At 48.9% G+C, this 23,780-nt stretch overlaps 1 protein-coding gene across 1 annotated transcript; it reads right to left on the reverse strand.

Annotated features, from left to right (window-relative positions):
- Positions 1–2,458: 2,458 nt before the first annotated feature.
- Positions 2,459–23,422, reverse strand: ADGRG3 (adhesion G protein-coupled receptor G3). Its single transcript, XM_082606394.1, has 11 exons — positions 23,376–23,422; positions 13,801–13,939; positions 12,054–12,200; positions 11,098–11,232; positions 10,517–10,556; positions 10,233–10,333; positions 9,962–10,074; positions 7,018–7,298; positions 6,726–6,819; positions 5,160–5,443; positions 2,459–3,333 (listed from the first exon to the last, which is right to left on the reverse strand). The coding sequence occupies exons 2-11, from the start codon at positions 13,879–13,881 to the stop codon at positions 3,221–3,223; spliced, it is 1,389 nt and encodes a 462-aa protein (XP_082462520.1). The 5' UTR covers positions 13,882–13,939; positions 23,376–23,422; the 3' UTR covers positions 2,459–3,220.
- Between the last annotated feature and the right edge of the window lie 358 nt (positions 23,423–23,780).

Consider the following 23,780-nt stretch of genomic DNA (forward strand, 5'->3'; position numbering starts at 1 on the left):
CTATGGCCTTGTAAACTCTTTATATCTGCAGGTCACTTCTTCTTTCTATGTCCTCTTTCATTAAGGATGACTTAGCTATTTGAGGACTATGTGCCTTAATATAAATTTTAGAATAAGATTTAGAAAGTCTACAATATCCTTTAGAATGTTTCCTGGAATCACATTGTATTCATGGATCAATTTGCGAAGAACTCTTCTCTTGTGGTATTAAGTTACCTCTCTGAGAGCACAGAGCAAGCAGGTCTTATGTCCTATTTGTTAGATGGTAATGGAAAAAATACTAGGAATGAAGAAACTGAGGCAGAACAGAGAAAACCAGGCAGGAAATCACGGCGAGGGGACACTCTTCCTGCAGCACACAGATGACCACTGCAACCCAGAGCCTGATAAAGTGTCAGCCAAGGCCAAGCTCTGGCGTAGTCACATTCACGCTGGGCCAGGTAGGCAGCCGTCTTAGCCAGTATCCCATTTAATCATCAGCCCTGTCGGGCAGCTACTGCCATCCCTGCTTTACAGATTCAGTAAGTGGGGAATTGGTCCAAGGCAAAGAATCTGGCCCAGGCAGGCTGACCTCAGAGTCCATGCTCTTAACCCTAGTGCTACCCACCTCCCAGGCTGTTCTTGTGATGCTTCAGCGACAGGGGAACCCTGTCTATCCACGCCCTCCCTGGCCTTAGCACATGCTCCACTTGGCACTTGGAGCCACTTTTGCAGTGACTTCAGGCAATGAGGGACCCCAGCCCCTCTGGCCCTGCCTGGCCCTGGGGTGGAGAGCCAGGCAGAGAAAAGGACATCCCTACTATTAGCTACGCTCGCCGTCTGCCCTCCGCATCTGCACCTGGAAACGCAGCCCAACCGGCGCTTGTTCTGTTGGTCGTACATCCCACTGAGCACGTCTTAATGAGAAAGGAAGGGAACAGCAAGAAAAAGCCACCACCCAGGATTTCCCTTGAGACTAGGGGTCAGGGATGAGGTGATAATTCTTAAACCCATGGAGACCCCAGCTCTAGTGTTGGCCCAGCTTGCAGGGTGGTCTTGGGTGGGTCCCTGGGCCTCTCTTGGCCGCCATTTCGTCCTCCCCACCCAGGGCTGGTCCACTTGGCAGAGCTGTACAAGGCATCTGGAAGGGAGCTTTAAACTTCACACCCTCCCAGTTTACAAACAGGTTGCAGAAGCTCACAATCTGCTTTACACCCAGGTTTTCTTTAAGCCAAGGGGGATTCTCAGGGAGCAAACTAACTCCTGCTGACTTAGTGCTGGGCACTTTACTTTTGTCACCTCACTTAATGCTCTCAGGACAAGGCAAGGACTCAATGAGCCCCATCTTACATAGGGTGAAGAGAGGTGCGGTGACAGGCCCAGGGTCACACAGGCCCTAAGCAGCAGAGCTAGGATTTGAACCCAGGCCTGTCAGACACTGGAGCACCGTTCTTTCTGAGGACAGGTTAGTAACCCTGAGACTTCGGGGTAAGGTTGCTGAGACCTTCAGTGTGAGAAACGGCTGTTTGTGAAGATAAGCCCCGAAACCCACCAAGTTTGCCCACAAAAACTGATAATGTGGCTCAACTGTTGCAATGTCCACACTCTAAGATTTCCCTTCCGGGAACACAGTGACTTGCATAAACCAAGGGTCCCGGGCCTCCTTTCTTTCATCTGTTTGCTGGGTGGGAGGAGGGAGAAGGGGAATCCAGTCCAGGGCATCTCGGGGGAAGAGGTAGGCTTCTCACCTGTAGAAGGTGCTTGACTGTCTGCGAAGCACACTGGGAAGGGTGGGGTTTGGGGAGGGAGGGTGAGCTGTCCCAGTAGTAAGTTAGGGCTGAAGTGTGCCGTGGCTGTATGGGGAGGGGGACGGATACCAGTGCCCTGCCCTCCTGGTTGGGCCAGGTCAGGGGGCCAGTGTGTCTGTGCATCTGTCCGCCTCTATCCTTTTGTTTTCTTTCTCTGTGGCAGTTAATCTATTAATTCTTTCTCTCCCTCTCTCTCTCCATCTCTCTATCTCTGTATCTCTACTTCTGTCTCTACTATCTCTACCTCTTTTTTGCTTCCTACTGAGGAAACCAGTGGTTTCGAAACCAAGCCCAGCCACTGGAAATGACAAACCCAGCTGGGTCTGGCCTGAGGCACTCCCCTGGCTCAGGGCCCTCTCACGCTCGTGCCAAACTCACACCTCCATTGAGGGCCAACTAATATTTATTCAGGGCCTGCCAAAGTGCCAGGCTCGGCTGGGCTGAACTGGTGAGGGAGCAAAGCTGTCAAAGTACCTGCCTGCTCTATAGGAGCTCAGACTTCAGAAGAAATGCCCACCCCCTTTCTGCTCAGCCCACAACCCCCCCCCCGCCCCCGGCCCTGGCTCCTCAGGCCTCAGATGTGCAGAGCCCTGGGGACTATATGCCCTCCACCCCACCCCACCCCACCCCCCATCCCCTCCCCCACCCCCATCCCCTCCCCCACCCCGAGACAGCAGATCAGAAGTCAGGTCACCCGCGGGACAGGCCAGAGTGGAGAACGGGGCGGGGTGGGGTGGGGGGCTTGCTTGAGGTATCCCACCTACTAAGTAAGTGGCATTCTTTGATATTCGGTGTTCCCAACACTTGGAGGGCTGGCAGCCCCCTGAACGGTAGGGGGTCTTCCATGAGGATGGGCCCTGGTGAGAGTCGCTGAGACCAGGGGCAGCCTGGGTGGGAGGACCAAACCCCACTCCCCACCCCGACCGGGCAACAAACCTCCAGTCCACAACTGCCCCAGTGCCTGAGGGGATGGTGGCCCTGAGGGCCCCCCAGGTGCCCGGCCAGAGGGTGGAGTTGTGGGAGGGCGGTGACAAGGGGAAGGGAGGGAGGGGAGCGGCTGGGGGCTCCTTCAAGAGGCCAACGACAGACTTCCTTATTTGGGCTCAGGCCCTTCCTGAGACCAGAAGGCCGCTTTGCTCTGAAGGCAGGGGGTGGGTGTGCCGGCGGGGGTCTTAGGATTACAGGGACTTGAGACTCCTGCCATCCTGGATCTGTGAACTCTCAGACCCACAGGTGTATCTGGATAAGACCTCTGAGGCCACATGGTCCAACCTGGTTCCCATCCCCTTGCTCCCCAGTCCCATTGTACAGAGAAGGGCGCTGAGGCCCAGAAGGAAGCAGGGAGCACCTCTTCTCTCCCACCAAGGTCACACAGCAAATCAAAGCTGAGTCCAGAGTGCAGGCCAGCCCTGGCCTGGCCACACGGCAGCCCACTATTCATGAGACACGGTGAGGGCCTGGTCAGCCCGGGCAGTGCCGGAAGACGAGGTCACAGTGCTCTGTCTTGGGAAGTAGAGAACAGCAAACCAGCAGAAGATGAAGACACCTGTCAGGGAGGAGAGGGCCTCAGTGAGCCTGGGGTGGGGCCTGGGCTGGTGGCCACCCAGAGGAGAAATTGCTCCACTGTAAAAGTTCAAGAATGTATAGAAAAATCAGACAAAAAATGAAACCTACTCCTGAAAAAGAACCAAATAGATAATTTGAGAATGAAAACCAGAGTCCTCGAAATAAAATCTATACACACAGCTATCTCATAAAAGGAAGACCGAAATGAAGGAATTTTCAGACATGCAAAACAACTACCACTGCCCCTCTTATAGAGGATTATTACAGGATGTACTTCAGCAAGAAGAAAAGGGAAGATGTGAGGTATGAAAATTGTAGTAAGTACAGAAATTGATAGAAAAGTAAAAATCTTTTGAGTTTCTTTAAAAGAAATTTAGAACTAAAACCCTACACAACAATAAAAAATATTGAGAAGAGTTCAAGGGCAGTTAAAGTGGGCTGAGGGCTCTGTTTGGGAAGAAGAGAGAAATACTGAGTTACTCAGTTGAAAACACTCAGTGCAGTGAAGTGTTCAGACTTAACTATGATGGGTAACCTCAGACAGAATAATGACATAATCCATAGTTTCAAGGTGCATCCCTCTCCAAGCTGTAACCCCTGGGAATTTTCAGATGTGGACTCATAATTCTTCATCTGGGGACAGTCTCCGGTGGCCTAATAATAATGACTTCTGTTGTTGTTAACATAGTTCCCAAATATTGAAGGCCTCCTGTATTACACACACACATTATCTCAGTTATTCATCACGAAATCTGGTGAGAAAAGTACTGGAATTATCCCAGCTGTACAGGTGACTGGATCAGAGGAGCTGAGTGACTTGCTGGAGTGGTGAGTGGAGGTGGGATTTGAACCCCGGTCTGCTTGTCCCCAGTGCTGCCAACCATGGTGCCATGTAGTCTTGTGAGGCACTGGGAGCCAGCCCTGCTCTTGTGGGCTTGCACCTGCTGGATCTAGGACCCCTCGGTTCCTAGTGACTCCTCTGGATGGGATGAGGCTGTGAGTCAAAGCACACACTTGTCATTCCTCTCTTGGCTATTTCCCTCACAGTCAGGCTGTGATGCTTCTTTAAGTTGTGTGTATGAAACAGGGGTATGAGGAACAATGAGGACAGGTGCGGGCAGGGAAACCGTGTCCCACATGCACCCTGGGCGCCTGCCCCTTGGCTGGGTATCAGAGAAAGAACCCCGCGGGGGCAGGGAGCAAATGTAGCAAGCATTTCCTCCACTAACTATTTGCTTCCTGCCTTCACAGCCCCTTAGAGATTCTGTTCGTGTCACGTGGCCTTCACATCACATGATCTCGCCCTCCTGGTCACAGATGATTGGACCAGAGATGGACACCTGACCCAAGATGGCCCAGTCAGATCCTTGACCCTCCTGAGAACATGGAAGAGACTGAAGCAGACCATGGTCACTAGACTTGGAAGGTCACATAGGGTTGAGGGGGCCATATTGGGCAGCCAGTTGGGGGCCATGGGTAGGAATGGGCCAGTGGAGAGAAGAATGAAGAAGTTTCCACAGAGGGAAGGTGAGAGACTACATGCGACTCCTGAGAAAAAGATGGGGAAAGTATCTGCTTTGGTTTTGGTGGCTTTTCCTGACCCTGCTACCAGCTCCCATGAGGTCAGCCAGGCTTCCTGCCCTGGGGTCCTTGGGAGAGCCTTGGATATTTAAAATCAGTACCCTTGATTTGAGCGAGCCTGAGTAGAATCCTGTTTCTTGCCATCTATCCCCTCCCCCCAAAGCCCCCCAACACCCCCTGGTGCAGGCGAGGCAGCTCGTCACCTCCCTGGCCCAGGAGCCTCACCTTGCAGAGAGGTGAACAGTGCGAAGACATAGGTGGTGGACAGGCCTAGGGGTGTGAGGATGGCCAGCCCCCAGGTCACGCCCACCAGGCTCGAGAGGCCCAGCAGGGTGAGGACCCCCTTCGAGTGCTGCCCCTTCTCCTTGCCCGCTGTGGCACTCGACAGAGTGAAGATCTTCAAGGCCACCAGGCCCAGGACCACGGCGCTGAAGAGGAAGGTGACGAGGAAATAGCCGTGGACAGTGACGTAGAGCGCAGAGATGGCAGTTTTCTCACAGAACCAGCACCTGGAGGAGGTGGATGGCCGTTAGGACCAGAGGAAGTCTTCTGAGAGCAAGCCCTGGGCTGTCTCCCTGCCTGATCTTCTCTGACCAAAAAGATGCCTTCCCCCACCTCCACCCATCCATTCCCCACTCTCCCAGGGGAGGGGCTGTCACAAGGCTCCAGGCTGCTGTCTCTTTAGATCAGTGAGTGTAAGAGACCAGTTCTGTCCCAAAGACATGTTTCGTTCACCCCACGTTATGTTGTAAGAACAAAAAATTGAATTAATGACCACCTTTTAAAAGTGAAATGTTTGGCATAAACATCCAATTTTTTTTTTTTTTTTGGCCACGCCACACAGCGTGTGGGATTTTAATTCCCTGAACAGGGACTGAACTCAGGCCCTGGCAGTGAAAGCGCCAAGTCCTAACCACTGGACCACCAGGGAATTCCTTAAACATCCAGATTTCTGCTTCTCTTATAAAACCATACAGCTGGCGGCTCTGTGGATGCCCTCCTAAGGGACAGTAGTCAGCTTCCCATTAGACTGGCATGTGATTGCCAGTCTGTCGCTGTGCCCACCCAGGCCGCTGCATGTACTTATGTTCCCTGCCTGGCCCCTGGGGCCCTGCATTTGTGGCCCTGGGGACAGGACCAAGGCCTCACCAGCTCTTCTTAGCACAGAACCATAGGCCTCAGGCAGGTACCCTGGGAGAGGCTCAGCTCAGCTCCCCTGTTCCCTGCACTGCAGGAGTGAAAGCCCAAAAGAGCATGTGGATCAGCCCCCCATTGTACAGATGAGGGGACTGAGGCTCTGGAGGGGGACAGGCTTGCCCAAGGTCACACAGCTACTCAGAGACAAGAGTCTGGATAGAATCAGGGCTGCTGCAAACATTGGGTAGGTTGTGCCCTGCACAAGGGCACCTGACTGGGGGGCAGGTGGGGGCTGAAATCCAACTCACCCTCCACTCACCAGGCTGAGCACCTGGCACGGCAGGTCAGAGGGATGGTGGGGGGGGTTACCTTTTAAAATTTGCCCAAAGGTGCTATATAGGCTGTGGTGATCCAGGCTAGAGCAAGGCATCCCGCCTCCTGGTCCAGTTCTCTCTCCTTCTCACCCCCTCTCTCGTTGTACTTCCTCTCTCCGGGCCTCAGTTTACCCCTGCAGGCCGTGAGCTAGCTGGATCTGAGGATCCTTCGCCTTGACTTACTCGTCCCTCTTCCCAGGATTCCCTCCTCCCCCCACCTCCCCCTCCCTCTGGCCCACAGGAGCCTGAGGCCACCGCAGCTTCCACAGGCAGCGCTCACAGCTCCAGCGTGGTGGTGTTCTCCTTGTCACGGATGGCATAGGGGCCGTAGCTGTTGGTGCTCCCAGTGACGATGACTATTAGGGCAGGCAGGCCTGGGGGCGAGGGGAGGAGGAGGTATGGCATTGCCGGGGCTCCCTTGGCACGTCCTCCTCCAAATCCCCCTCCAGCTGTCCATCCCTCGAGCTCTGAGCCAATCAGAGAGGGAGCTGCCCCTCCCCCGCCCCAGGCTGGTCCCCTTCCCACCTCTTCCAGAGTCAGCCATCCCTTCTGCCTGGCCAAGCGGCACCTACCCCAGCCCACGAGGCTCAGCTTCAGGAAGTAGTGCCCGAAGTAGGTGTTAAAGACCTTGATGGCGAGCAGGTAGAGGTGGAAGGCTTCCAGGCCCATCCAGGTGAAGGCACAGAGCAGGAAGTAGTGGAAGACGGCCCCCCGGGCCCAACAGGCAGCATCGGACCCCTTCAGGCCATACCCCACATTGATGAAGAAGGCCAGATTCAGGAGAAATAAGCTGACGCTCAAGGCCACGTGGATCTTGGGGACGTCTTCGGACTTGAACCTCTGCTGGGAAAACCTGGAGCAAGAAGGGCCAGTGAGAGGCTGCAAGGGGGCACCCGGGCCTCTCCGTCCGATCACCTCTGTTCCACCCCTGGCAGCAACCAGCGTGTGAGAACATTCCAGTTCAAGTCCACGAGCCCTCTCATGACCCAGAGGGCCCTATGGGTTCTGGATCCTGTTGGCTTCATCCCTTGACTCCATGCTTGAGCCAAACTACCTAATTTGCAATTCTCTAAATGCTTTCTTCTTCTCTACGCCTCCCGGACTTTGCCCACACTCTTCCCTCTGCTCTCAATGCCTTTCCCTGCTTCACCTTCAAAATCCCCTTTGGGTATTTCTTTCCGGGAAGGCTGTCTCTGAATGTCACTTATCCCAGGCTTATCTGAAAGTTTCCCAGGAGTGAGCACAGTGTAACTCTCCACCCACCCCTTATTTCCGTCTCTCCCCAGGCTTTGACCTGGGGCCTAACACAATAAGCAGGAGGAAGCCCTGCACTGGTTGAGTGAGTGGACAGACAGGGCATGGATGCATGAAGCCTAGAACTTAGTAGGGAGGGCGAGGCTCAGAGGGTGAGGCTCAGGGTGAGGCTTAGTAGGGAGGACAAGGCTCAGAGAGGAACACAGACTCAGAGTCACAGTGCAGGGCAGGGGCTCCAGACCCCCAGTCCAGGGCTTCTTCCCAGGGCTCACTTCCCCCTCTGTGGAGTTCCCACTGCGAATTCCTAGCGAATCAGCTCCCAAAGGACTCTCACTGGAGGGGTGGGAGCTCAGGGCTGCCTGGGGTGGGCATGAGGGATAATGTCCACCTCACCTGAGATGCCAGGCCCCACCCTTGGGAGATGTTGACAGTTCCTGCTGGTGCTCCAAGCCCGTCTCACAGGGTCCAGGAGTGCAGCCAGCTGGCAAGCCATGCTCAGCTTATTGCAGATGGATGCTCAGCTTATTAGGCCAGGCCTTGGGGGATGGGGGCAGGGGTGGCACCACGTACACTCACAGTTCGGTCCGAGATGGAGTGGGTGGGGCTGGTGGGGGCCTCAGCCCAGGGCCAAGCAGTGCCAGCATGTGCAGGAAGGCAGTGGGAGGGCCCCAGACCGGGAGTCAGGAGACCAAGGGCTGCTCCAGGCCCGTCGTGGGTCGGGAGGCCAGCCGTGGGCCGCTCCCACAGGCTCCTTTAGGCTGGCAGTTCCTGTGGCTCCCTCTGCCATGGCCGGGGCCTGGGCACAGGCTGCGGTAGCCTCTGATGTTTCTGCTCCTTCTTCTTCCAGAAACAGCCCCAGGTTTCCCTTGGGAGCACCCTTCCCCACTCTCAGCCTTGCACTCTCAAACCCAGCAGCAGGCACTTGGGTGGCCTGACCAATCAGTGTAATTCATCCTTTCACCACGGTGGCGTGCTCAGTCATGGGCACATGGTCTACGTTAGACCAGTACGACTCAACTCTGGTATACGTGGGATAAAACTGCATAGACACACACACACACACAGGACATGCACAGGGTCAGCTTCCTTGGTGTATGACCTCTGCAGGGCCCTGCACTCAGAAGGGCCCTATGCTTGTTTTAATGCTCGGCTGTCACCATCTTGAAATTCTTAATAATTTTTGAGCAAGGGGCTACGTAGTTTCATTTTGGACTGGGCCCTACAAATGATATAGCCAGTCCTGTGTGCGTGTGTGAACACGCACACGCACACACAATTGAGTGCAGGTAGAAAACGGTGAAACTGAATGAACTCTGTAATCTTGTTAGTACTGCTGTACCGATGTCAATTTCCTGGTTCTATCTTGTACTACAGTTATAGAACATGTCACCACCGAGGAGAGCTGGAGGAAGGAACCACGGGACTCCAGGTACTATTTTTGCAAGTTCCGGTTAGTCTATAATTATTTCAAAATAAAATTTTTTAAGACTTATTTATGTATTTTTATTGTTGGCTACATTGGGTCTTTGTTGCTACACATGGGCTTTCTCTAGTTGTGGCAAGCGGGGGCCACTCTTCATCGCGGTGCGCGGGCCTCTCACTATTGCGGCCTCTCTTGTTGTGGAGCACAGGCTCCAGACGCGCAGGCTCAGTAGTTGTGGCGCACGGGCTTAGTTGCTCCGCGGCATGTGGGATCCTCCCGGACCAGGGCTCGAACCCGTGTCCCCTGCGTTGGCAGGTGGATTCCTAACCACTGTGCCATCAGAGAAGTCCAATAAAGTTTTTTTTAGAAACTTCAATTCTGGGCCTTAGTTTAGAATATTAGCTGTCCAGGCAGCTAAGAAGCTATAATGCAAGCCTGGGGCTCCCCAAGGCCCCTGAGTATGGAGAAGCTGCCTGACATGACTGACAAAGGAGAAAGCAAAGTTTTGAGAATCAGAGGGACACCAAGTCCTGGGGACATCTTTTGAGCCCCTGGATCCAACATCACCTGAAGTGAGCTCACCTTGGGCTTTTCAGTTCTGTGAACCACACATTACCTATTATGTTTAAGCCAATTTGAGTTGAGTTTCTGCCACTTGTAACTGAAATAGCCAGACACATTCCAACCTCCAATCCCATTTTATAGGTGAGGAAACGGAGGTTTGGAGAAAATATCAGTATAGTGCTGCATGACTAACACCACTCTGCTGGTTTCTACCCTGCCCCGCTGCCGCCCTTGAGGGCAGGAGGGAGATGTGGGGTGGGGATGGGGTGACCCACCTCAGGAAAGCGTAGAGGACAATGGTGAAGGCCAGGAAGATCATGGAGGTTCCACAGCCAGCCTGGGAAATGCGTGTGAGGGTCTTTACAGTGACTTGGTCCAAGATCGGCCTCTGTGGATGATCCCCCCAAAAAAGAATCCTATCAGTTGGAGACCAGGCCCACACACCTCAAAGGCCTGGCCCCTGCCAGGCAGCCTCCTCCCTGGGTCGGGAGCCTTGGCACTTCCAGAATTGCTAGGATGGCGGGGGGCGGGGTGGTGCGCCATTACCAGCAGCAGGGCGAAGAAGGTCAGGTGGTCACAGCGGCAGATAGTCCTATTGACTCTGAAGTCTGTGGAGCAGCCCTTGGAAGCCCAGTCTCCTGATGACCCTGGGGAGGAGGAGAGGGAGCTTAGGGAAGGGGACGGGAATATAGGAGGGGAAGGCAGGGAAAGGGAAGAGAGGGGTCCAGAGAGTAAAGAAAGAGGGGAGGGGCCCTGCGGTTGGAGTCCTGTCCCCTAAGGAGCCCTTACCCTCCACCCATCTTACCCAGGGAAGATCCTCCAGGCCCTACCTTTAGTCACGTCCCAGAATACACAGCTGAGGGTCATGTTCTGAAACCAGAGATTGGGAGTCATGGGTGAGGCAGGGGAAGTTGGGAGAGGGGAGAGGAGCGTAGGACGGGGAGTGGGAGAAGACAGTGTGCTCTGGGTCTCAGCACAGGCACGCATTAGGTTGAAGCAAGTCTCAGCCTGTGGTCACACAGGAACGCGAAGCGTTTGATGTATCCTGGGTCAGCGTGTCGGGGGTGTGGAGAGGCGTGGGGCTGTGGCTGGCAGGGGCGCACGTCTGCAGGCACATGCCTTTAGGGGAGCGTGTGTGTGGGCAGCCGTGCGCATGCACGTGTGTTTGCCAGGTCCCCTGGGCATCTGTGAGCACAGGAGCGGAGGGTGTCTGCGAGGCATGTGGAGACATGCGTGCACAGGGTGGGCATCTGTCCCTGGGCACAATTGTGTGTCTGGTCCTAATGGCTTCTCCCAGGTGGATGTGGGAGCGTGGGGTGTGCAGAGTCCGTGTGTGTCTGCCCATATGCCCAGGGGTGCCCACCCACATGTCTGCCCCTCAGGAGCTGTCAGGCCAGGGTGGGGAACTCACAGGAGGCTGGTGCTGGTGGGAGAAGGTGATCTCCAAAGGCTCAACCAGGCCAGTGACATTTATACGACCCAAACTCAAGCCCACCACGTGATTGTTCAACAGGCTGCTGCCATCCTCTAGGCTGAGCCGGAGACCCTGTGGAGGGACATGGGTGAGGCCAGGCTGCACAAGGGGCTGCCCCAACCCAACCCTGGTCAGGGCTCCTGGAAGCCTCTAGGGCTTGTGGCCCTTGCCTGGAGGGCAAAGTCTGGGGCCGGAGGACCAGGGGGCAGGGAGTCATGGGCGACCTTCTTCCTGCTGCTGTCTGTAGTCTGCTCCAGCTGGGCCAGGGCGGGCCCTACCCTCCAGGCCAAACGGCCGCAAAGTCGTGTACCTGATGGCTCTCCGTTGCTGGTCTCCAGGCCTCCTCCGCCCTCTTAACTGGAGTGCAGGGTTAGAAGGAAGATCAAACGGGAAACGGAGGGCAGTGGTGCCTACAGGTGGGGAGCACCTGCCCACACCAGCACTCAGGGATACACGTGTCCCCATGGGAGTGGAGACACACCTCTGGGGACATACCTGGTGCAAATGTGCAAGGGCCTGGGTACACCTGTTCATGTGAACATGTTCACACCAGCACACATGATTACGTGCGCACCAGGAATAAGGAAGGAGATACATGTTTGTGCAGGCACAAGGCCACACACGGGACACGAACACACTTGGGATACACATACAGGAGTCCAAGGGCACAGGTGTGGGCAGTCCAAACAGCGGAGTGTGAATACCCGGTGTGAGCCTGCGGTCCACAGACCCTAGAGACAGGGGCCTGGGATGGCCTCAGCTGCTTTAGGCACACTCCAGAGGTTCCTCACCTCCTCCACCCCCATCGGGCCTCTCAGCAAAGACTCCAGAGAGGGCAAGCATGTCCTGCTTAACCAAGCATTGAACCTCAGCCACCCTGAGCCTCTCCTCACCTTGAAGACATTCCCCGAACCAACGTCCAGGATGGTTATGGCCAACCGAACCACTGGCCTACTGCCCTGCAAGGATTCAAAAAGGCTCCTGGGCAGCCGGACTCTGTCAGGGTGCTGGTGCTCGTCCTCTGTCACCTGCTTCGGAATCTGCAACCACAGACCCAGCCGCTCTGTCTTTCCCTGAGGAGCCCAGCCCCCAACACAGGTCCTGCCCCCCCTCCCCCAGATGGAAGGAGAAACAGGCATGCTGGGTGGTGGGGCAGCACTAAAGACCGAGGACAGCTCTGAGAGGCAGGACACCTTGGGGCACGGTCCAAGCTCTGCTCTGTCCAGGCTGTGAGCCCCCGGCCAAATCACAGCCCTTGTGGAGCCTCGGTTTTCCCAATATGGAGAATGGAGCCAGTAAGATGCCCGCGTGGCTATCCATCAGGCTGAAAGTGGGCTGTGAATGGGCGACGCCTGGACAGGTCAGTTTGCAAGTGTGAGGGAGGGGTCAGTTGTGGTGCTTTTGACCAGGGTCCTGACCCCCGTTGTGCTGACATATGGCTATGGTGACAGTGTCTATTTTCCAACTCAGGGATAAATGGAAAGCCTAAGGCCATCAGGAAGGGAGACAGCAAGGGCCAGGAGGGAGGACACAAGAATTTACACTGAATATGATACCCACCCCCACCCAACAACAACACATTTTGTAAAAGCTAAGAATGGTCAAAATATTAAAATAAATTTTACTGGTAGTTGCCAAGCGTGTTTTGTTCATTCTCTGACCTCATTGCTCCCCCTGGGACTGCAGCCTGGTCCCACCTGGTCCTGCCTCCAAAGCATCCCATGGGCATTGGAACAGGGGGTGCTAAGTGTTGTAGCAGAGCGCCTCAACTTTCTGCTTCCCAATCCAGAACCTTGTCAAAAGGACACGTGGTTGATTTCACAGGCCGGTGCCTACCCCATGCAGAGGGCTCAGCTGCTAGGGTGACGTGATAAAGGGTTGAGAAAGGTCCTGTCCATCTTTCATCTCCCCTTCTCCAGGCAAACCTAAAATCCCTCCATGATAGACCACTACCCTGCTGCCCAAATTTCCACCCTCAGCTTTATGCCTTAAGGGAGGCTGTGCCCTCGCTGCACCAAGCATTCCCTGTGAGTTATCTCATTTGCTCCCTCTGACAACCTTGAAAGTGGGCAATACCATCCCCATTTTACAGATGGGGAAACCGAGGCTCAGAAAAGTTAGGTAATTTGCCCAAGATCACAATAGCTGGTAAGGGGCGGAACTGGGATTTGAATCGACCTATGTAAACCCAGAGTCTACCCGTTAACCCTTTGCAGCACCTCTACAAGTGCCTTTACCTGGTTTCTAATGTGTCCCCTGGTGGAAGAGTTCATGGGAACCTCAGACTTTGGAGGAGCCTTCGAGCTCATTTTACAGATGAGGACTCAGGGGCCCAGAGAGGGGAGGGGATTTCCTGGAGGACACCTAATCAGGTGGTGGGAAGTCCAGGGCTAGAACCGACTCTCGATTCGGTGATCTTCTGAAGGTCTCATCCTAGCACCCTGGGTAATATATTACCAGGATCCACTCAACTAATTAACTCACCAGCACCCATTAGTCAGGTGGTAGAGAACTACCAAACGGGACATGGGAAGGATAACTGTTGATGGGCACCAAGCACAGACCATGACTCTCTCAGAAAAATATGCCTGAGGAAAGTAGGACTAGGACCAGCCAGTGGGGATGGGGGGAAGGCTTCACCTGAGACGGGGTCAGAGAGAAGTGCAGGTCTTCTGAGATGTTGGTGTTGATGTTCTTGACAAGAGCCATCAAAAAACTCATATTCACTGTCTCTGTCAGACTCTTCTCCACCAGATGGATCTCATAGTTCAGCCAGTATCTACAAGGGAAGAAAAGGTCTTGGAGGCTGAGTTATCCACTCACCTGGTCCACTCACCTGGATGACGGGAGGAGAGACACCATGCGCAGCAATCATCAGGCTCCTGGTGTAGGAGGGGTGACCCAGAATATCAAAGGGAAGACCCTGGGATGCTGAAGGAGAGGAGGGGTGGCACAGGAGTGATTCATCCTGGTTCTGAGGGATTCCAGCCAGTGGCCCCTCTGAGTATTTTATGTATTTCTCTTTTTTTGTAACAAAATACATTACAATGTAAAGTTTGTCATTTTAATCATTTTAAAGTGTGCAATTCAGTGGCATTAAATACATTCACAATGTGTGAAACCATCTTTGCTGTCTAGTTCCAGAACATGTCCATCACCTCAAAAGGAAACCCTGAACCCATTAAGCAGTTACTCTTCCCCCAGCCTCTGGTAACCACTAATCTATGAATTTGCCTATTCTGGATATTTCATATAAATGGAATTATATGATATCTGGTCTTTTGTGTCTGGCTTCTTTCACTTAGCATGTTTTCGAGGTTTATCTATGTTGTAGCATGTATACGTATTTCATTCCTTTATATGGATGAATAATATTCCTTTGTATGCATATACCGTATTTTGTTTATACATTTATCCATTGATGGGCATTTGGATTGTTTCCACTTTTTGGCTATTGTGAATAGAGCTGCTTGTATTCACGTAAAAGCTTTTGTTGGAAGACTTGTTTTTAATTCTTTTGGGTGGATACCTAGGAGGAGAATTGCTGTGTTAATTCTGTGTTTAACTTCTTGAGGAAGTGTTGTTAAACTGTTTTCCATAGCAGCTGCACCATTTTATATTCCCACCACCAATGTATGAGGGTTTCAGTTTCTCCAGATTCTTGTCAACACTGATATTTTTCACTTTGTTTTGTTTCATTTGCAATTATAGCCAGCCTAGTGGGTGTGAAGTGGTATCTCATTGCAGTTTTAATTTGCATTTCTCTAGTGACTAATGATGTTAAGCACCTTTTCATGTGCTTATTGGTCTCTGTAAATCTTCTTTAGAGAAATTCTTCTGAGTATTCGAAACTGTGGGATGAGCACTGTGTGGTGTGAGGGCTAACTCACATTTATCGAGTGCTAGATGAATACTGGGAATTCAGCCATTGAAGACTTAGCTGTATGGGAACTGACTTATGGGAACTGAGCTGGTCTTGGAAACACATAGAACACAAATTTAATTGCCATTTGTTTTACCGCAGCCCCCTTGCCATGGGCTAGAAAGTTAGGGTGAGCAAAGTCCCCCCTCCCACCTACGTCGCTATCCTGGTGCTCTCCGTGGTGCTGAAACTTCTCTTTGGCCAGAGTCCCTTTTCCCAAGCCTGGGGTCCTAAGACATGCTGCCCACCTTTTTAAAGCAATTTTAAACAGGTGAAGGCTGAGGTAGCAATGGTATAGAAGGGGAACAAGAGCAGATAGAGCCAGATCGAGGCTACTGGAAAGGAGTAGCTATGGAGGGCTTACCAGGGAGGCAAAAGGGAGGCTTTTGTTTCGACATCATTTTTTTTGAACACAGTTACCAAGGAATAAAACTCCAAGGAAACCACAGGAAAAAAAATATTGTAAAATATAAAGAGTAAACCATGCAAATATGTGCAAATGAGCTTGGATGGTTCAGGCAATCAGAACATTCAGCCAGAAACAGTGGGATGAGATTGTCCAAATCCATTGATTGAGCTACACCAACTGATACTAGTGTTTTATTTATCTTTTAAAAATCTAAATGAAGAAGTATTGTGATTTTTATTGTTACCAACTAAAATAGAGAATTGTATTTCACAATACATATAGTTCACCTGATGCACTTAAAAAATTCCTTGGCCTTACAAAACAGCCCATGAATTTACCTTCTTGAGGGAAGATTTCCTGATCTGGTTCTCAGAACACTTTAAAAAAATTGTTTTAGTTGTGAAAAGTAACATATATTCAAAAAGTTTAAACCGTGGATGTACAGTTGCACTTTTAATTATAAAGTTGACACCAATTTAAGGATCATCTTCTTTGTCTGATATTGATTTAGCTATTCAGATATCTTTTGGTTCATGTTTGCATGATACATTTTCTCATTGTAAGTGGTGTGAGGTTCAACAACTTGTCTTTTACTTTGGAGGGGATATATTGATATTCTCTAGTCCTCTGAATGCCCAGGAGATTCACTGAGGTGATGGGACCCTGAATTCTTGTGAAGTTTGTCTCTTACACTCTAGTTCACATATGTCTTCCTAAGGCATCTTCACAACTTGCCACTTTCTTCTCATCAGATCTAATCAGCATAATGTTGTCAATACAGTGGACTTTGTAGAATGTCAAGATAAATGAGTTCTCTGTGAACTATCTTATGACAGCAATGAGACATGACGTAACCCTGAGGGAACACTGTGGCTCTATACTCTTGGCTCTGCCGAGTAAAAGCAAGCTACTTCTGGCAGTCCTTGAAAAATGGTATGGAGAAAAAAACATTAGCCACGTTATATAGCTGTATACCAATTGTGAGGGGCTGTGTTGATTTCTTTGTGTAAACATACTCATCTGGGACAGTAGCTGCAATTAGACTCACCACCTGATTAAGTTAATGACAGTGCATAGTCATTCTCCAAGATCCACCTGACTTCTGGTGAGTTAAATGGAGTTAACAGGTATCACCATCACTCCTGCTTCGTTAAAGCCTTTCATGGCAGCATTAATCTCTACATTTCCTCCCAGCAATGTCCTTTGTTTCTGGTTTACTAACTCAATGGGAAGAAGACATTCCAGGAACTTGTATTTGGCTGTTCAGTGAAATGCCCTCCCAAATGCAATTCAATGAACAAAGCACAGTCTTTTTAATAAATAGTGTCAAAACCTTTAGATATCCAAATGCAAAATGAGAGTAATAATATAAAGTTAGACATTTATCTCACACTGTGCACAGAAAATGAACTCCAAATGCAAAATGAACCTAATTATAAGAGCTAAAACCATACACATAGAGAAGAAAACTTAGAGGAAAAATTTTGTAACCGTGGGCTAGATGAACACTTGTTTGATATGTTTTAAATTTAAGTTGGATTTTATCAAAATTAAATGCTTTTGATCTTCAAAAGACATTATTAGGAAAATGAAAAGACAAAACATATACTGGGAGAAAATACATATTTGCAAATCATACGTCTGATAAAGGACTTGTATCCAGATTACGTACAGAATTCTTAAAGCTCAATAATAAGAAGACAACCCAATTTTTAAAAAGAGGGTAAGATTTGAATAATCATTTCAGCAAAGAAAATACACCAATGGATAATAAGCACATGAAAAGGTGCTCAACATCATTAGTCATTTGTCAAATGCAAATTAAAGTGAAATACTACCCACACTCAGTGGAATGGCTATAACCAAAAATACTGACAATATTGCAAAAAATGTATTGAAACTATAGCCCTTTTATACTGCTGATGGGAAAGCAAATGATATAGCCACTTTGAGAATCAGTTTGGCAGTTTTTTATAAAGCTAAACATGTACTTCCTATATATACCAGCAATTCCATTCCTAGGTATTTACCCCAAAGAAATGAAAACATATGTCTACAAAGACTTGAATTCAAATGTTCATGGCAGAATTATTTGTAATAACCCCAAATTGGAAACAATCCAAATGTTCATCAATTGGTGAATGAATAAACATGAAGTACGTCCATATAATGGAATATTACTCAATGATAAAAAATAACAAATTATTGATACATGCTAAAATATGAATGTAACACAAAAACATGACAAGTGAAGGAAGCCAGACTCCAAAGACAACATATTTTATTGTATGGTTCTCATATGTAAAAGGCCCAGAAAAGGCAAATCTATAGAGTAGAAAGCAGATCAGTGGTTAACTGTGGCTATGTATGGGAGCAGGAATGGACTGCAGAAAGACACAAGGGTACTTTTGGGGGTGATGAAAGTGTTCTAAAATGATTGTAATGACAGTTCCACACACTGCATAAATATACCACAATGTATGTACAGGTGTATCAGTTGTACCTTAATAAAGCTATCAAAATTAATAAAGACAGATATCACTACATACTTTCCAGAATGGCTAAAATTAAAAAGACTCAAGGGGCTTCCCCGGTGGCGCAGTGGTTGAGAGTCCGCCTGCCAATGCGGGGGACACGAGTTCGTGCCCCGGTCCAGGAGGATCCTGCATGCCGCGGAGCGGCTGGGCCCGTGAGCCATGGCCGCTGAGCCTGTGCGTCCGGAGCCTGTGCTCCGCGGCGGGAGGGGCCACGGCAGTGAGAGGCCCGCGCACCACAGAAAAAAAAAAAAAAAAGACTCAAGTATCACAAGGATGTGGGATAACTCAAACTCTCACACATTGCTGGTGGGAGTGTAAATGGATACAGTCACCATGTCAGTGCTTACCAAAATTCATCATGTACAAAAATGTTCATGGCAGCTTTATTCATAATAGCCCCTGTTATGGACTGAATGTTTGTGTCCCTGCCCCATCGAATTCATATGTTGCGATCCTAACCCCCAACGTGACAGTATTAGGACGCGGGGACTTCGGGAGGTAATTCACTAGAGTAGAACCCTCATAAATGGGATAGTACCCTTATAAAAGAGACCCCGGAGAGCTCTCTCATCCTTCTTTCTGCCATGTGAAGGTACAAGAAGTCTGTGCTCTGCAGCCCAGAAGAGGGTTCTCACCAGAACCCAACCCCAATTTTAGACTTCCAGTCTAAAGAACTGTGAGAAATAAATTTCTGTTTTTAAACCACCCAGGCTATGGTACTTTGTTACAGCAGCCTGAACTAAGACAGCCCCAAATCAGAAACAATGGAAATGCTCATCAACAGTAGAAGAGATAATAAACAGTGGTATACTAATACTGCAGAATACTATATGGCAGCAGTGAGGGCAAACTATTGATAGACTAAAAAAACCAAACAAAAAAAAAACAAATTAGAAAAGAAAAGATGGGCTTCCCTGGTGGCGCAGTGGTTGAGAATCTGCCTGCCAATGGAGGGGACACGGGTTCGAGCCCTGGTCTGGGAAGATCCCACATGCCGCGGAGCAACTAGGCCCGTGAGCCACAACTACTGAGCCTGTGCGTCTGGAGCCTGTGCTTTGCAACAAGAGAGACCATGATAGTGAGAGGCCCGTGCACCGCGATGAAGACCGGCCCCCACTTGCCGCAACTAGAGAAAGCCCTCGCACAGAAACGAAGACCCAACACAGCCAAAAATAAATAAATAAATAAATAAAAAGAAAAGATGAAACTCAGGCATACAGATGAGGGAAAGAAGCCAGACACAAGAGTATGCACTATGTGATTCTATTTATAGGAAGTTTGAGAACAGGAAAAATCAATACTTGGTTATAGAACTTAAAATAATGGTTACCATGATGTGGAGCTATTGACGGGGAAGCAGCATGAGGGACCCCTCTGTTAGGCTAGAAAAGTTTTACAGCTTAATGTGGGTGGTAATTAAAGGATGCATATATAAATATGTAAAATTTTATTGATCTGTACAGTTAACATGTATGCATATTGCTGTCGTGTGTGTGTGTGTGTGTGTGTGTGTGTGTGTGTGTATATATATATATTATACCTCAAAATAGATTTTCTTGGAAAAAATTCAGGCTTTGGACTTCTGCTTCTGAGTAGGGTGGAGTTATTTGTGATGGATCAATGCTCTCACTGAGAACAAATAGAAAAGCTAGATATAATACAGAAACAATTTGTTTAAAGGCATCAGAGAGCTGCTAAAGCAGAGAGGGGCTAAAATTCTGCAGAGGGAGCATCATAGAGAAATGAACTGAAAATCTGCTGTTGCTTTTTTTCCCCAGGGACATGTGCTCATTCTGAGCATGTCCTTTGTCTAAGCATGGACGAAAGGCTGGGAATTTGAGCTTCATCTGAGTAGAGGTCACTGTTGGTCATAAAAAATGCCCTGCCGTCACAATATGAATGAACTTCAAAAACGTGCTAAGTGAAGAAAGCCAGATGCAAAAGATAACATGTTGTATGATTTCCTTATATAAAATGCCCAGACAGATCAGTGGTTGACTGTGGCTGGGTTTGGATTGCATACAGAAACAAGAGCACTTTGTCAAGTATAAACAGGGCATTTGGTGGTCTTGGTGGTGGCGTTGGGGTGGTGCGGAGGGTGAAGAAATAAACCTGGGCACTCGAAGGGTCTCAAATGTACAGCTGAGTTCTCCTCTAGACACTTTCAGAATTGTGAGATTCTATAGTCCGAGAGGCACTGGCTAAGCCGAAAATTCTGAAAACTAAGAGTTTTCCACAGTATTTTACTTTCTTTTAGAGGATCATAGAGACAAACGTGAAAGATAAAGCAATAAATCTTTGAGAAGAAAACATCGAAGAGTATCTTCATGATTCTGGGGATGCAAACATTTCCTAAATAAGACCCCAAAGCATTAACTATAAAGTAAAAATCTGGTATATTACACTACATTAAAATTAAGGATGTCTGTCTGTAGTCAAAAGACAATGCTAAGAGAATGAAGAGGCAATCCACAATGAAGGAGAACATATTCATGTGTATCTATTTGCAAACACATGTAACCAGAATATATAAAGAACCCCTAAAGATCACTCAGAAAAATTCAAACAACCCCATAAAACAAGCCAAAGACTTAAAAGGCCATTTCACAAAGAGGATATCAAAATGTCTAATAAATATATGAAAGATTAAGTTAAACTTAATCAGGCAAATATAATTAAAATCACCATATGATACAGTACAAACTTGCCAGAATGGCTAAAATGAAAAAGCAGACAATACCAAGTGTTGACAAGGATGTGAAGCAACTAGAACTATCATACACTGATTGTGGGAGTGAAATTTGGTTCAAGAACTTTGGAAAACTGTTAGGAGGTTTCTATTAAAGCTAATCACATGCCTGCCCTATGACCCACCAATTTCACTCCTAGGAATATACCTTACAGAAATACATACGTTCACCAAAATACACAAACAAAAATATTTACAGCAACACTCTTTGTATAAGCCAGAAACTGGAGACCACCCAAATGTTACTATCCATAAACATAGTAGAATGGATAAATGAGGTATGTGATATATCTATAGCTATCTATATCCATCCATATCTATCTATCTATCTATCTATCTATCTAAAGAAATAGACCAAAATGAAAATAATGATTATCTCTGGATAGTAAGAAGGAGAATTTTCCACTTTCCTTCTTATAGCTACTTTCTAAATATTTTATGAAGAATAAAATTACTGGACTTCCCTGGTGGCGCAGTGGTTAAGAAGCCGCCTGCCAATGCAGGGGACATGGGTTGGAGCCTTGGTCCGGGAAGATCCCACATGCCACGGAGCAGCTAAGCCCATGCACCACAACTACTGAGCCTGCGCTCTAGTGCCTGCAAGCCATAACTACTGAGCCCTCGTGCCACAACTACTGAAGCCCACACACCTAGAGCCTGTGCTCCACAACAAGAGAAGCCACTGTAATGAGAAGCCCACACACCACAACAAAGAGTAGCCCCCGCTCACTGCAACTAGAGAAAGCCCACACGCAGCAACAAAGACCCAACGCAGCCAAAAATAAATAAATAAAATAAATTTATTAAAAAATAAATAAAATTTAAAAATAAAATTACTTTTATAATCAGAAAGAGTCATTAAAATAAAGAACACTTAAACTTATTGAGTTCCTATTATTTCCTAATAACTTTTCCATGCATAATCTCCTTTAATCTCAACAACCACCCCAGGAGGAAGGTATAGGAGAGAGATCAAGAATAAAGGCTTTGGAACAGTAATGAAATGACAATGCTGGTAAGATAATGATAACAGCTAACGTGTCTGAATTATGTATTTAATCTTTGCAGTAATTCTACAAGTCAGGTGTTATTTCAGCCCCATCTTACAGATGAGGAAACTGAAAGTTAACCTGTCCAAAGCCCAATTCCACTTTTGAGCACTGCCAGTCTGACCCTAGTCTGTATTACTGTACACCTCCCCTACTGCCCTCCAGACCTAGGTTCATGTTTGATTTTGCTACCTACCTGTTGTGTAACGTGGGCAAGTTATTTAACCTATGGGAGCCTTAGTTTTTTTTATCTGAAAAAAGGGTTGATAACAGGACCTACCTCATAGGGTTGTAAAGGTAAAGGAGATAACTTGGTGAAGTGATAGAGTTGGGAACCAAGTCCACATCTTCTGATATCAGAGCTCCTACTGTCCCCAAGGTGTTTAAGCCCTCCATAAGGCAGCACAAAGAGGAGCCTCCTGAACAGCTGCTTGGAGATCCGAAGCTCCCGGAGCAGCTGCAGGTACGCATGGGAGCCTTTTCAGGCCACCGAAGTGATGGCACTCAGATTGTTGTGCTAACACCAAGTCTGAGAACATAAACTTTTCACTCATTTTCTCCAACAAATATATACTGAGTGCATACAAGCCTGTCCTGAGTATCCCAGAAGAGAATGGGTAACTCTGATTGGAAGGCAGAGGAGGGGAGAAAGGCAAAGATCTTTTGAAGGTGACTCTTGGAGATGCTGTATTCCAAACCCCTTCTTCTCCCTCAATCCAATATCTCTTGGTCTCTTGGTCTTATCAGTCTCTTGATCTCACTGATTCTACATCATTCAATGTCTCTGACCCATCCCTCCTATCCAGGTACACAGTGCCAATTGGTGGTGGTGCTGACTCTTAGCCAGACCACCACAGTCTTATCCTACCTGCTCACGTCTCTTGTCACATCACCACCCTCATATCCTTCCCTGAAGCCTGAGCCATCTTTCTAAAATGCAAAGTTGACTATGTTCTTCCTGTATTTAAAATATATCATTGCCCTGCCCCCTCTTGCAGTGGTATAGCTTACACAACCCTTCACACTTTGGTCCCTGCCGAGATTTCCAGTCCAACCCCCCCACCCAACCTCCCCATTGTTGCCTCCATCCCCAGCACTTTACTCTTTCACAGTTCAAAGCACTGTAGTTCTCCCTGTATCCCCTAACACTGCTTGAGTCCAATGGGAAATCTCCTATACAGCCTTCAAAACCCGTTCATGGGTGGCCTCATCTGTGAAGCCTTAGCAGATTTCCCTCCTTTGAGCTAACCTGGTGCCTTGTCTACCCTCTGTATGATCGCACTCTAGAATCACCATCATTTGGGGCCATGTCTCTCCCTCCACAACTCCCAATGACAGAGACAGGGGCTAATTTCACCTCTGCATCCCCTAGATCATAGGGTCTTGGTGGTCAGGGGGAATGTGGGTGTCAATCAAGGTGGAAGGGTGAGATGAGAGCAGCATTTTCTGGGTCCAAAAGGGCTGATAGCTCCATCCCTTCTTAACAGCCTCCCTACTCCAGCCCTGCCAGAGCCCCCGGATTCCTGCTCCATCTCAGAGGGCCCTTTACCTCTGCAAGTTTCCCAGATTGCAGGATTCATTCCCTGACTGTGCACACTCTGAGAAGCACTTAGCAGTGTCCTCAAGGCCGAAGTCATCAAATTGGTTTGCATTGATGAGTCCTTTGCAGGGTTGTCTTGACTCCTCATGTATGGTTGTGGAATTCTGACCTAAGAGAGGGATGCAAAGTGTGAATGGGCTGCATGAGGAGGGGCCACACGGGCAGCGGGTAGGGGAGCTCAGGCTCCAGAGTCTGGTGGTGTGGACTAGAACCCCAGCTCCATCTACCCACGCTAACTGTGTGAACTTGAGCTGGACTCATACCCATCTCATTCTTTATATACTTGCATACTATTTCAGTATATAGGTGTTGCTATGCTTTTTCAATTGGTCCCCTGCTGGTGAACATTTAGGG

This window comes from Mesoplodon mirus, assembly GCF_964341445.2.
Source record: "Mesoplodon mirus genome assembly, chromosome: 19".
Classification (NCBI taxonomy): Eukaryota; Metazoa; Chordata; class Mammalia; order Artiodactyla; family Ziphiidae; genus Mesoplodon; species Mesoplodon mirus.

What these genes read in the sequence shown, in the direction of transcription:
- ADGRG3 (XM_082606394.1), bottom strand. Translation starts at nt 13,881, where the DNA reads ATGAGTTTTTTGATGGCTCTTGTCAAGAACATCAACACCAACATCTCA. An exon ending in CCCACCAGCACCAGCCTCCT is followed by an intron (nt 10,557 to 11,097) that starts GTGAGTTCCCCA and finishes CTCTGGTTTCAG; the next exon opens with AACATGACCCTCAGCTGTGT. An exon ending in CCTTCTTCGCCCTGCTGCTG is followed by an intron (nt 10,075 to 10,232) that starts GTAATGGCGCAC and finishes GATCATCCACAG; the next exon opens with AGGCCGATCTTGGACCAAGT.